General features: G+C 38.9%; 1 protein-coding gene across 2 annotated transcripts in view; it reads right to left on the bottom strand.

Moving 5' to 3' along the window:
- Nucleotides 1–14,117, bottom strand: part of CLCN5 (chloride voltage-gated channel 5) — a 186,196-nt gene that overhangs the window by 23,915 nt on the left and 148,164 nt on the right. Inside the window, exons 1-3 of one of the 2 annotated variants that reach the window (XM_020897508.2) lie at nucleotides 6,734–6,924; nucleotides 4,472–4,623; nucleotides 1,235–1,334 (exon numbers count right to left, since the gene is read on the bottom strand). In XM_020897508.2, the coding sequence (XP_020753167.1) occupies nucleotides 1,235–1,334; nucleotides 4,472–4,579 (208 nt within the window). In that variant the 5' untranslated portion in view covers nucleotides 4,580–4,623; nucleotides 6,734–6,924. Of the gene's footprint in view, nucleotides 1–1,234; nucleotides 1,335–4,471; nucleotides 4,624–6,733; nucleotides 6,925–14,117 lie in introns of those variants that run through there. The other variant, XM_020897507.2, reaches the window with a different exon arrangement.

Raw genomic sequence — 14,117 nt, 5'->3', positions numbered from 1 at the left:
TTCAAGGGTTAAGAAACCTGCCTAAAGTCACAAAACTAGCAATTGGTGGGGCTGGGATTCAAATTCAAGAAGCCACAAACTAGAGCCTGTGCTGTTAACTACCATTCCATCCCAACCACCTCCTGATTTCCCACCTAACTTCTATTTAGCTCATTATTCCCAGTCTTCTGAGGCCCATTTTTTTTAAATGCCACGAGGATATAAATCTCAGCATTTCTGCCTGGTATTCTTGGTTTTCTGCTTCCGCCACAGGAAGGGAAGTCTGCTTAGGGACCTGTTTTGAAGCTGTATTGCATAGCAAGTATACTATTCCTAGATAGACCATATAGTTGGAGTGGCTTAGGAGCTTGATGGAGAAGACAGGAAAAGGTAGTACCATCCCAGTCCTCAACCACCATGAAAGAATAAGAGTGTAGGCCCCTTAAGGGTATGAGCCATGTCCTACATATTTTACCCCTAAATGAAGAGAGAAGATATTTAAGAAGTAACTACAAAAATCTTTCAAGAAGTCCTCTTCTACATCTTCTTTCCTAAATCCCACGTGAAAGAAAGCAAAAGTTTTAGTCACTCAGTCATGTCTGACTCTTTTGCAACCCCATGGACTATAGCCTGCCAGGCTCCTCTGTCCATGGGATTCTTCAGGCAAGAATACTGGAGTGGGTAGCCATGCCCTCCTCCAGGGGATCTTCCTGACCCAGGGATCGAACCCAGGTCTCTTGCATTGCAGGCAGATTCTTTACCCATGTGGTATATGTTAAAAAAAAACAACTGGGAATTCCCTGGTGGTCCAGTGGTTAGGACTTGATGCTTTCACTGCCAGGGCATGGGTTCAATCCCTGGTCAGAGATCAAGATCCTGTCAGTCACAGAGTTGCTCCCACCCCTCCCCCCAAAAAAATGAAAACAAAACAAAAAAATCCCATCTCCAACAGACAAGTTCTTCCTCAAGATAAGCTTCAAAAGTCAGAGCTAACAGCACCTTAAAATGGATATAATATTTTATAGTATACAAATGCACTTAAATGCATTTCCTTATTTAATCTCATTTATTTAATGAAGGAGATGAGGTATCAGTACCTCTTTTCAGTTACAGTCATCAAGCTTCCAAAAGGTCCATGAGTGATTTCATGTAGGAAAACAGTAAAGCACAGCATTCAATTCAGTTCATGACTTGGGGGACAGGCACACCACAATTTTAGGAAATCTGTTTAGAAAGTTAACATGGTTTACCATACCTGATAAAAGCCCAATAAGTAGCATCAACAACCAGCCAGAAAAAGCATCGCTCACACTGTGAATTAAGGCCCATGTTGATTCTTTGCTTTTGTTGGTAATCTAGGGAGAAATGAGAAAACATTGATAGATTTTACACACACCCTTGCTTTTTCACATCAAAATGTGCAATAAAGAAACACAAAGACAAACCTATTCATTAGGAGACCAATTTAGAGTTACTTCTCAAGTCTTTGGCTGAACCAAAGTCACCAAGAACTTTGAGGTTTATTGAACCTTGTTTTACCAAACCCCACCTTCATCTCCAGTATTGCAATGCCTGCAAGTACCTTATTCAAGGCTTCCCTATTTAGCAGCTAATTTCTTTTATTTTTAATATGGCCTTTGTCTTTTATTTATTATTTCTGGCTGCACTGGGTCTCCCTTGTTGCACATGGGCTTTCTTTAGTTGTGGTGAGCAGGGGCTACTCTTTGCTGTAGTGTGCAGGCTTCTCACTGCGGTGGCTTCTCCTGTTGCAGAGCACAGACTCTAGGCATACAGGCTCCATAGTTATGGCACATGCACTGAGTTGCCCCACGACACGTGGGATCTTACTGGAGGAGGGATCGAACCCACGTCCCCTGCATTGGCAGGTGGATACTTAACCACTGGACCACCAGGGAAGCCTTCTAGAGATTTTGTTGTTGTTGTTGTTGGCTGTGCTAGGTCTTCGCTGCTGCTCAGGTTTTTCTCTAGTTGCAGAGAGCAGGGACTACTCTCTAGTTGTGCTGAATGGGCTTCTCACTGAGGTGGCTTCTCTTGTCCTGGATTATGGGCTGTATGGTGCTTGGGCTTCAATAGTTGCAGCACGTGGGCTCAGTAGTTGCAGTTCCCAGGCTCTAGAGCACAGGCTCAGCAGTTGTGGCACACAGACTGATGGGCTTAGTTCAGTTGCTCCTTGGCTCATGGGATCTTCCCAGATCAGAGATTGAATGCATGGCTCCTGCATCGGCAGGCAGATTCTTTACCACCGAGCCACCAGGGAAGCCCCATAGTTGCTAATTTCTTATAACATCAACCTGTTTTGCTTACTGCAGTGGTCTCCTTCTGGCCTGGACATCAGATAGTCCTAAAATGGTCTCTTGACTCACAGAAAATAGTCTGATTGTTTTTCAAAGAATACATAAATATGGGCTTATTTGGTGAAAATACAATCTGAAGTTTACTACATGGGGCTGTAATTCAGGTCAGGCAAATTCTAAGACTTGATACCACAAACCCCTAACTGTAGTGACTGTGGTTCCTAAATGATATTAGGGATGATCTCTTTCATTCTCAAAAACCTGCTGGGAATATCTGCAGCTATCAAGAGGCACAGAAATGTTTACCTTTTTAGGCCCTAGCCTTGTCAATTTAGCTCTTCAGTGCTCACATTTCAAAACCAAGCATTCTGACAACTTTGGCATTAGTACTTCCCCTTTCTCTGCCTCTATTTCTTATCTTTGAAACTGAAAGTTAGCTACCCCATCTTGATCTGCAGCTACATCATGAGTAAATTATTGTGTGCTGTGCTGTGTTTAGTTGCTCAGTCATGTTTGACTCTTTGCAACCCCATGGACTATAGCCTGCCAGGCTCCTCTGTCCATGGGGTTCTCCAAGCAAGAACACTGGAGGGGGTTGCCATTTCCTCCTCCAGGGGATCTTCCCAACCCAGGGATTGAACTTGTGCCTCCTGCATCTCCTGCATTAGCAGGCAGATGTTAAAAGCACTTTAAAATTTCATTTAGACTTATGACTTTAAGTTTCCAATTGAAATGCCGAAAGTAGATGAGGTGACACTTTTCCCTGACAGTGTTTCCATTCAGATGATGAACAGCTAATGCTTAAAAAAGGTCTCCTTTGAACATTTGATAAACACATTTCAATTGATTCTGAATTATTATTATTTGATATAATGTCTCAGATGCAACCATATTGATATAATGGGAAATGTACTCCTGTCATTTCACAGGTGGTTTTCACAATCTGAGTAACATGTTGAATAAGCAAATGATGACAAACTAAACTCTGAATTATATAGAGAAAAAGATTCTAAGGCTATAAAACTATATTTTAAAGTCTGCCTGATGAATTAATATAATAGAAAGAATACATGGATATGTTCCCAAATAGCAGGAATCTTAACAAAATGTTTTATAGAGATCACCTTTTTGAGTTGGAAGAAAACTCAGTGGGATTATCACAAGTCTAAGGATTACAAAGAAACTTCTCAAAACCTGTACCTGGGACAATCCTGGGCTCAGGTGGTCATGAGAAAAGCAGGGAGCCGGGAAAGGAATGAAAAGTGACCTGAACCTGACGGCTCAGGAGATTCACTCAGGTCTGAGAGGAGGAAACAAGGAACTCAGGAGAAAATGGAGTCAACTTAAAAAGCAAATTTTAAATTTGGACTCAAAGCAGAAAAAAAAAAAGAAAAAATAATCATACCTACTGTTGGTTGAAGACATGTTTCCCATTGAATCAGGATGATGGGGGCTGAATAAGCTCTCCACGTGCTCCTGACTCAGACTAGAAATTGTGATTCCCTGATTTAAATGATACTCAGCAGTAAGTTAAAGGCAAATGACCTTGGTGGGCTGCTCTGAGAAGTTTTCACAGTACTTTGAAAAGACAAAAGTATGGAGGTTCTCTTGTCATATTCAAAACAAAACTGAGCCACAGCTCTAAGTACTTCTATTAACTATCATACTAAATTAATGTCATTGATTTGAATTTGATTGGTCTTGCAGTTTTTACTTCAATGCATAAATGTGCTTTGGTTTTATACTTGTAAAAGAGCTATAATCACAGGTTTATCCTGTAAGCTTCAGTAAACACTCTTTTTCTTTAAAAAGAGTCCACTTACTTTTCTTAGTTGTAAAAATTCTGCTTCAAGGGAAAACCATAAAGAAAGATGAGATGGGGAAGAAAGATTTTGAAATTTATTTTGGTCCCTCCCACCAACTGTTTTCACCTTTCTACATAGGCATTTACACCCAATGATCCTTTTCAACCACTCACTATAGGAAGATAAATCATCATTAAATATAAATTATTTTCAAGATGCCTTAAAAATAAAAATAAAATAAAACCCTACATGGCCAACAGAAAATAAATTCAGCCACATCCAGGGCAGAGGGTTATATATGGAAAGAATATATATTTTCAACTTCTCCTGATATTTCCTAACACTCAGCTCACAAAGCATCTTTTGTCTTACCTCTCGGTGCCTATCCCGGTCTCGAGACTTCTCTCTCACCCAATCAATTGTATTGAAATCATCATAGGTCCCCACACCAGGGATTGGCTCCTCCAAGAAGTCCATCATCCTATTTGAAGAACCTATTCCTCCACCATTGTATGACCTATTCTCTGGATTGAACAGAAAGAAGACATTAGTAATACAGACACTTTGGACATTTTTAATACCTCCTTTTTGAGCACCAGGTGAGCCCTTAAACTATCAGATGACTATAGTTAGGGTATGTTGATAAAGCAGAATGATCACCTGGCAGGAACATCCTTCACATTCAGAGGTTTCTGTGGTTTAGGCACAAAACAATGAGCGTCTCAAGGCAGTGTGAATGGAAAGGGACAGATGAGAACGACAGTACAAACAGAGAACTGACAGTTGAAATACAGGGTAAAAGGATGTATGAAACAAAAGACAAGAGCTTGGAGCAGTTTAGATATTTCAGTTTATGTTTTGGGAGGAAGACAAAAGGGTCAAAGGTTTTTGCAGACAAATTACATCAGAAGCCATTTTATTAATACATTTACAAGGCAGTAATTCAATCCTCAGAGGTGGCTTTTGCCTGAGTAGGGACTCCAAAGAAAGCATGTGGGTCTCTTCCAGAGTTAAGCTGGCTGGAATGTACATATTTCACTTCCATGGGTATAAGACTTTGATCCTTGATGTCATGGGCCTGTGGAAACTTTTACTGAGTATGCCAGGACTGTCTAAGATTTCCAAGTAGAGATTTAAAGAAAAGTGCATGGCTCAGAAATGACAGGTCCCTCCCTGATCCTTCAACTGAAAGAAACATATCCATTTGGCCAACAATCACATTTACCTGCTTCGTTTTTAGCACTTCTACTATAATAACTTAAGTAAATGTTTTATCTTCCTTTCTAGACTAGAAGCTCTTTGAGGGTAGCCCTATCTCTGATTCACCATTGCCTTCTCCAGTGTCTAGCACACTGCCACAACCCAGTAAATATCAGGTGAGCCCAAGTTTGTTTGATTAACTGTTGGGATGAGGGAGGAGTATTTAAACTCAGAAGTGACACTTACACAAAGTTACTTAGTATTACTTAACAAACTTCTTTACATATTTCCACAATCCTCTGGTAGAACAAAATTTCACTATTAAACACAAAATGTAAAACTATATTCAGGAATGCATGCAAATGCACACTGAGGAAAAATGCAGAGTAATGCCATCAATGAACTCAACTAGCCACAGCTCACATTTGCAACACCAACCTTGGCAGGGACAAAGCTATATCCAGACTGTTTGATGATAAGTTCCTCTGCAGAGAAGGCTAAAGTGGGCCCAAGCTGACCTCGTCTCCCCCCAGCTACATCCTCAACTAACAGACAATTTGAGCACTCTCAAAGGACAAGTTTGAATTAACACCCAAGTTGCACCTGGTTTACAAATTCTAAGTCTTCCAAATACCTAGTTCAGCATACCTTTCACAAACAAGGCACAGCTGAAAGGAAAAGCTCTGCAGAATCCAAATCACAGTAAGTGGGGGTGAGGTGGGGGGGAGTGGAGGAGGTGAACAAGTTAATCTTAAAACCCCTAACCAAAGTCCTTTCCGTATCTTCAAGCATACCTGACCATGAAATGGTTGTCTGCTGAATCACCAGCTCAGCATTTCCTATCATGTCAGTGGCATGCTGATAAAGATGAATGCTGGTGTGTTGTCTGAGAGATTGGAGGGAAACAGCCAGCTGGGAAGGAGGGCAGAAAGAGGCTAAAGTATGTGGGGCAGGAGGGAACCAAGCTCTTTCAATTCTCAAGACAAATGCTGACATGTACACAGGACACCAACCAACCAGAAACTGACTTTTTCAAGCAGGTTAATGCTTCAATTCAATTTGCTCTGGTTTAAGTGTGCTCCTTTCAGGAGAAATTTTCAAAGGATTTTGTGAAACTGATTTTTAAAAAGCTTCTACTAGATATCTAATGTTACACTAGGTATCAAATGAGGCCCCCAGTTCAAAGGATATTAAGACAAAATGAAGATCTGCAACAGCTTCCTAACAGGAAAGAAAAAATCCTATTACATCACTGGGTAACATGAGTACTGAATCATCCTTCTTTGTAGATAGTCTATTATAAACGCAAATTGTCAGGCAGCTCGGAAAGAGCAGGCAATGATTAGAATCCGACAACAGACTGCTTGTGATTCTCCAGACCCCCTTCTCCCTGGGGTCATGCTTTGGTCCTTGGCCAGGCTCAAGCCTGCTTACCTTCAATCACAGCTTTCTTTTTTTCTGCCTCAAAGAAGAAATAACCTTGGCAGCCCGCATTTCCTCATTTAGGTTGAGGAGCTTTTACAGAAGGAGCCCCGGTCTGAACTGCTTTAGAAGGGCACTTGCTGTATTCTCTGCCTTTCACAGGAACAAACACCACCTAAAGAACCACCAATGTTCCCTGGCGGTCAGAATGTGATGTCACTGTTGGAATCACGTGACCAGACCCTTGGACCAGCCTTGGAGAAAGAAGATTTTTAACTAAGCACAGAAGCCTTAAAGATGTAGTCTCATCTAAACAAATGCCATCAAACCAGAGGCAGTCAGGTCAGTTCAGAAAACTGGGATTCAGACAAATTTAAGGTTTTCAGACCTCATTTAGCAGAAAATCTAAGAAGGCAAATTATAAATATCAGAAAGCATTTAAAATTACAGGGATCTTAAATATTTTAAAAAGGGGGAGGGAAAAAGAGACAGGCAAATATGGAAAGGCTTTTTTTTTTAATGCACTGGATACCAATAACACAGATAAAAATCTCACCTGAGTAGCGAGCTAAATTAGTGAAATGAATGAAAGATGCCAGACACAAGAGAGCACATAACATGATTTTATTCATGTAAGTTCAAAGGCAGACAAACCTAAGTTATATGGTTTTAGGATACCCATGTAAGTGACTACATTATAAGGGGAAACAAGAAAATGCCAAAAGTAAAGACAGTAGCTGACTAGGGAGAGAGGGGAGTCACCTTCTGGATGGAGCACATGGTGAGGGTTGGGCTTTGGGAAGCTGGCAATTTTTCTTAATCTGGGCAGGGGTTACCTGAGTATTCACATTATGATTATTCTTTAAACTGTATACACATAGCTTATGTCTTTCTATAGAGAAAATTATGAAAAACTGAACCACATATGAACTTAGCATACAAAGTCAGGTCTTTAATACCTCCTAGTAACTTTGAAAACTCAGAAAGCAGTCAAGAAAATGAGTTGTTACTTAGCAGTAGCACTCTACCTAGAAAGCAGTATCAAGTCTGGTCTCATTAATCCAACCTGGGTAAAAGTAGTTATTTCAGCCATGAAAATTAATTCACTAGTACATCTGCACTGTTTTAAAGACTTTCCCTTCTCTGGTCCTATTCTGAAGGCTACTGTTCAGCAAGTCTTAATGAACTGTGCAATAAGCAAAAGGTTAATGCAGTAAAGAAGAATTAAATTGCCATCTCTACATATAGGTAACACTGAGGTAACACTGATATATATATATATATGTGTATATATATAGTAAAGTTGTTAAGAGAGTAAATCTTAAGCGTTCTCACCATAAGGAGAGAACTTTCTCTTTTCTTCTTTCTTTTCCTTTTATTGTATCTATATGAGATGGGCTTCCCTGGTGGCTCAGAGGGTAAAGAATCTGCCTGCAATGCAGGAGACCCAGGTTTGATCCCTGGGTTGGGAAGATCCCCTGGAGAAGGGAATGGCTACCCACTCCAGTATTCTTGCCTGGAGAATCTCATGGACAGACGGAGCCTGGTGGGCTACAGTCCATGGGGTCACAAAGAGTCAGACACAACTTAGCGACTAAACAACAACAATATGAGAAGATGGATGTTAGTCGAACTCACTGTAGTAATCATTTCACAATGTATGTAAATCAAAGCATCCTGATTTATACCTTAAACTTATACAGTGATGTATGTCAATTTTTTCTCAACAGAACTGGAGAAAAAGAAAAGAAAATTGCCATCTCCTAACCACCTAAGTGAATGCACAGAACAGCCACTATTATAAACATTAATCTAGTCGGTGTGCTCCAATAATCAGACCTAAATATGGTGTTTCAAAATGTTGTGATTACCCTCACCAATTCTTAAGGCCTGATGCATCCTAAAATATCAATATAATAAAACATGGAACCTACATGCTTTTGGTCCAGTCCATCACTATGACAGTATCCCAGTTCTTGATGAACTAACCTAGCACTAACAAGAAGTAAAATGAAGCAGCAACTGATAGTATTGTGGCAAAAAACTAACAAGTTTAAAAAGCAAAAGCTATGACTCAAGTGTGACTGTATTGTACAATTATACTTTTAGAAAAGTACGTATTTCTTACTTAAAGAGGATGACAGGGCCAACCTCACAAGCCTCCTTCCAAGTTTTCTTTACTAAATGGGATTCTATGTGTAGTATCTGAAGACCACTACAGAATATATTCACTTATACTAAGACTTCATTACCTTATTAATTATTTACACTATAACATACTAGTTTTTGGTACTTAAAAAATGTATAGATCTTCAATGCACAGTAACTGGATTGCATAACTAGTACCATGTCAATAACTTCTGGTGAAATTTCATGTGTTTTTCAAATGCTCCATCAGTGCTTCTGTGGAGGAACTATTTTATTCCACGTAAATTTACCTCTTTTGAAAACTAGAGGACTGACAGCTATGACACAGTCCTCCTACTAAAATGAGATTTAATTACAATTCAGATTAAGAAATGAGGCACTGGATTTGTAGCAACATGGTTGGATCTAAATATTATCATACTAAGTGAAGTAATGCAGAGAAAGACAAATGTTGTATGATACCACTTATATGCAGAATCTAAAAAAGATACAAATGAACTTATTTACAAAATAGAAACAGACTCACAGACATATAAAACAAACTTACAGTTACTAAAGAGGAAGGAAAGGGAGATAAATTAGGAGTTTGGGATTAGCAGAAGCACACAACTATATATAAAATAGATAACCAACATAGGAAACTAATACTCAATATTTTGTAATAGTCTATAAGGGAAAAGAATATGAAAAGGAATATAGATATATTTAGTGTATATATACACACACACGCACACACTAAAACTACAATGAGAATTGTTGTATTCAATTTTTGGCTGTAATTTATGCAATTGCTTCTTGTGATTTTTAGAAAAGGAGGCACCTGTGTTACTTTATTACTATAAAATTTTCCTGACCAACATTTGATGAATTTTACTAGTCAGTCTACTTCACATTTTGTTTATGATTCTAAATTAAGTTATGTTTACAGTATGTTTTTATCCTTTAATTTGGTGGCTACATTAAAATTCTCTCCAAAAAAAAAATTATCTCCCATCCTCCCCAAAATGTATAAATGAATCTCTCTACTGTATACCAGAAATTAACACAATATCATAAATCAACTATACTTCAATTAAAAAAATAAATGAGGCAATGGTATTCAGAATTTGACATTATATTTCTTTTACTCTCTTCTACCCCACTATTCCCTTCTCTGCCAAAGGTATAATCTCTAGCACATGTTCCTTTATACAGGCTGTCAGGTGTAGGTCAATTACTATGAAATAAGAGAAAGAAATGCTTACCAATTTTAATGTATCCTATGATAAAACCACAACAATAAAGTTAATATTTGGGGACAGAGTTATTTTTGTGGAGCACAGATCTGATCAGATCATTTTCTGTTTCTAATATGTTAGTTGCTCCTACAACAGTTTTTAAAACTTTCAACATAGGAAGACCACTTAATGGGGATTTGACACCAGTATGGACTAGAAATTAGAAGATATTCATCATAGTTTTTAGAATAGGAAAACATACTTTAAGTGTATAATAAGGATGATGACAATGATACTACTACTTTTTAAGGTTTTATCAATGAGAGAGATGAAACTGTACTCTTTCACAGAGGTATCTATATATGACTTGATGACAAATAGCTTAAGCTGTGAGTCTTATTCCACATCCAATTGGTCTGTTTTCTTAGCATTTTTTTTACTTAGTAGAAAGAAATATTAAATTCATAAAACTAAGTTATCAAGAACAAGTGTAGAAATGATTCCATTCCAGATCAACTACTGAGGTACAAACAGTAGCAAAACACAAAAAGCTTTCCAAAAAACAGTGGATTAAGACTTAAGCTTCTTTAGATAAACAAGGACCTACTGTATAATGCAGGGACTATAGTCAATATCTTGTAGTAACCTATAAGGGAAAATATTAATAATCTGGAAAAGTATATATAAACGGAATCACTTTGCTGTACACTTGAAATGCTATAAATCAACTATACTTCAATTTAAAAACAGGGAGATTTTTTTTTAAAAGTTAAGCTTCTGGTGTGTAAATACTCTGCCAAGAAAAAAAGCAAAATTAAACAACAGCTCTAAATATCAAGATTGGGGTCCTTCAGTTCAGTTCAGTTGCTCAGTCGTGTCCAACTCTTTGCGACCCCATGAATCGCAGCACGCCAGGCCTCCCTACCATCACAAACTCCTGGAGTTTACTCAAACTCATGCCCATCGAGTCGCGGTGATGCCATCCAACCATCTCATCCTCTGTCGTCCCCTTCTCCTCCTGCCCCCAATCCCTCCCAGCATCAGGGTCTTTTCCAATGAGTCAGTTCTTTGCATCAGGTGGCCAAAGTATTGGAGTTTCAGCTTCAGCATCAGTCCTTCCAGTGAACACCCAGGACTTATCTCCTTCAGGATGGACTGGTTGGATCTCCTTGTGCAGTCCAAGGGACTCTCAAGAGTCTTCTCCAACACCACAGTTCAAAAGCATCAATTTTTCGGCACTCAGCTTTCTTCACAGTCCAACTCTTACATCCATACATGACCACTGGAAAAACCATAGCCTTGACCAGACAGACTTTTGTTGGCAAAGTAATGTCTCTGCTTTTTAATATGCTATCTAGGTTGGTCATAACTTTCCTTCCGAGGAGTAAGCGTCTTTTAATTTCATGGCTGCAATCACCATCTGCAGTGATTCTGGAGCACAAAAAAATAAAGTCTGACACACTGTCTCCCCATCTGTTTCCCATGATGGGACCAGATGCCATGATCTTAGTTTTCTGAATGTTAAGCTTTAAGCCAACTTTTTCACTCTCCTCTTTCACTTTCATCAAGAGGCTTTTTAGTTCCTCTTCACTCTCTGCCATAAGGGTGGTGTCATCTGCATATCTGAGGTTATTGATATTTCTCCCAGCAATCTTGATTTCAGCTTGTGCTTCTTCCAGCCCAGCATTTCTCATGATGTACTCTGCATGTAAGTTAAATAAGCAGGGTGACAATATACAGCCTTGACATACTCCTTTTCCTATTTGGAACCAGTCTGTTGTTCCATGTCTAGTTCTAACTGTTGCTTCCTGACCCACATACAGGTTTCTCAAGAGGCAGGTCAGGTGGTCTGGTATTCCCATCTCCTTCAGAATTTTCCACAGTTTATTGTGATCCACACAGTCGAAGGCTTTGGCATAGTCAATAAAGCAGAAATAGATGTTTTTCTGGAACTCTCTTGCTTTTTCAATGATCCAGCAGATATTGGCAATTTGATCTCTGGTTCCTCGCTTTTTCTAAAACTAGCTTGAACATCTGGAAGTTCTCGGTTCACATATTGCTGAAGCCTGGCTTGGAGAATTTTGAGCATTACTTTACTAGCGTGTGAGATGAGTGCAATTGTGCGATAGTTTGAGCATTCTTTGGGATTGCCTTTCTTAGGGATTGGAATGAAAACGGACCTTTTCCAGTCTTGTGGCCACTGCTGAGTTTTCCAAATTTGCTGGCATATTGAGTGCAGCACTTTCACAGCATCATCTTTCAGGATTTGAAATAGCTCAACTGGAATTCCATCACATCCACTAACTTTGTTCATAGTGATGCTTTCTAAGGCCCACTTGACTTCACATTCCAGGATGTCTGGCTCTAGGTGAGTGATCACACCATTGTGATTATCTGGGTCATGAAGATCTTTTTTGTACAATTCTTCTGTGTATTCTTGCCACCTCTTCTTACTATCTTCTGCTTCTGTTAGGTCCATACCATTTCTGTCCTTTATTGAGCCCATCTTTGCCTGAAATGCTCCCTTGGTATCTCTAATTTTCTTGAAGAGATCTCCAGTCTTTCCCATTCTGTTGCTTTACTCTATTTCTTTGCATTGATTGCTGAGGAAGGCTTTCTTATCTCTCCTGGCTATTCTTCGGAACTTAGGCAAGTCTATATTCTTGTGTCTACACACACACACGCAAAGGTAAAACTTAGATAAGTTTTGAAGGCATAGTGTGCCATTTAACATAAGTTATATAAGAAATGGTTTTAATGCTCTAGCAGGAAAATGATTCAAGTTAAAGTACCTCTGGATCTCAAATGATAAAAGAAAGGTCCCCTAAAGCTTATCTGCTTTGCTTGAGTCTGGGACAAAAATGAACGAAAAACTAGTCAGAAAAAAAAGTCAACCTTGAAACAGCTTTCCTGGTGAGGTGTAAAAACTTAATTAATGGGTGTTTAAAAGCACATGGCTGAATTAGGATGCATATAAATGAATGTATTTTGCTCATTTCCCTTTATGGAAACCACTTTCTAATATCTTCTAAAAATCACATGATGCTTAAAACTAGAAAACCCCTTAAGATACAGGAAAATAAATTCCAATTTGAGAATTAATGTTTATTTCAATCTCTAACCAATATGCCATTAGGAATTTCCTGGGGGAGTTGAACAGTAACTGATTAAGTGAATTAGTTAAACACTAACAGAAACACAAGGGGAAAGAGGATAGAAAGAAACCTTGTGCACCCTGACATACTGCTTTAGTGAGAACCACACTACATGTGGGCTCACTTATTGGCAGCTGCCTAAAGATAGAAATAAGCACACAGAGAAATGCAGCAGGGCTATTGGTATGCATCAGAGGACTTGGAAAATAGTTCCATTTTTAGAATATATTTCAGTTTTTACGGGGATATTTTGTATTTTTGCAAAGCTAAAAGCACACATACAAAAACAGTCAACATTCTACCGAGCACACATCAGCAGATATTCATCCTGTGATTTTTAAAATTGTACCTTCATTCAACAGCAAGTACTAAGAGTTTATTATGAGCCACTTCTCACTTTCCTATCTGCACCCCTTTCCCTTCTTGTACTGGTTCATCTCTTCCAGATCTCCCAACAAGCCATGAACTCTTTCACATTCCATTCACCTCTATGGTTGAGAATATATTACAGTTGAAGCCTCAGTAATTAGTCAACATTTTTAGGACCCTTCTATCAGTTTGTGCCTCCATTTTGCTTTCCCACTAACCCATACCCACCAGTTGAAAAGCAAATATTAGTGAAGCAGCCCTCTCATCAAGGCCCTGGAGAGTGTCACAGGACTGTTATGCTTTAATATACTATCTTAGTTTGGCTCCTAGGGCACTTGTTCAGGGTGACTATTTCCATTGATTGGGCTTCCCATGTGGTACTAGTGGTAAAGTAACTTAGCAGGCACGCATTCCATTGATACATATCTGTAAAGCCATACTGGTTGTTACATAGTGAAATACCTCACTTTGTGAGTAGCTGTAGAGAGATAACTACTCTTTCCTAAG

This window comes from Odocoileus virginianus, unplaced genomic scaffold, assembly GCF_023699985.2.
Source record: "Odocoileus virginianus isolate 20LAN1187 ecotype Illinois unplaced genomic scaffold, Ovbor_1.2 Unplaced_Contig_22, whole genome shotgun sequence".
In the NCBI taxonomy this organism is placed as follows: domain Eukaryota; kingdom Metazoa; phylum Chordata; class Mammalia; order Artiodactyla; family Cervidae; genus Odocoileus; species Odocoileus virginianus.
This window is presented reverse-complemented; position numbering and strand designations above follow the sequence as displayed.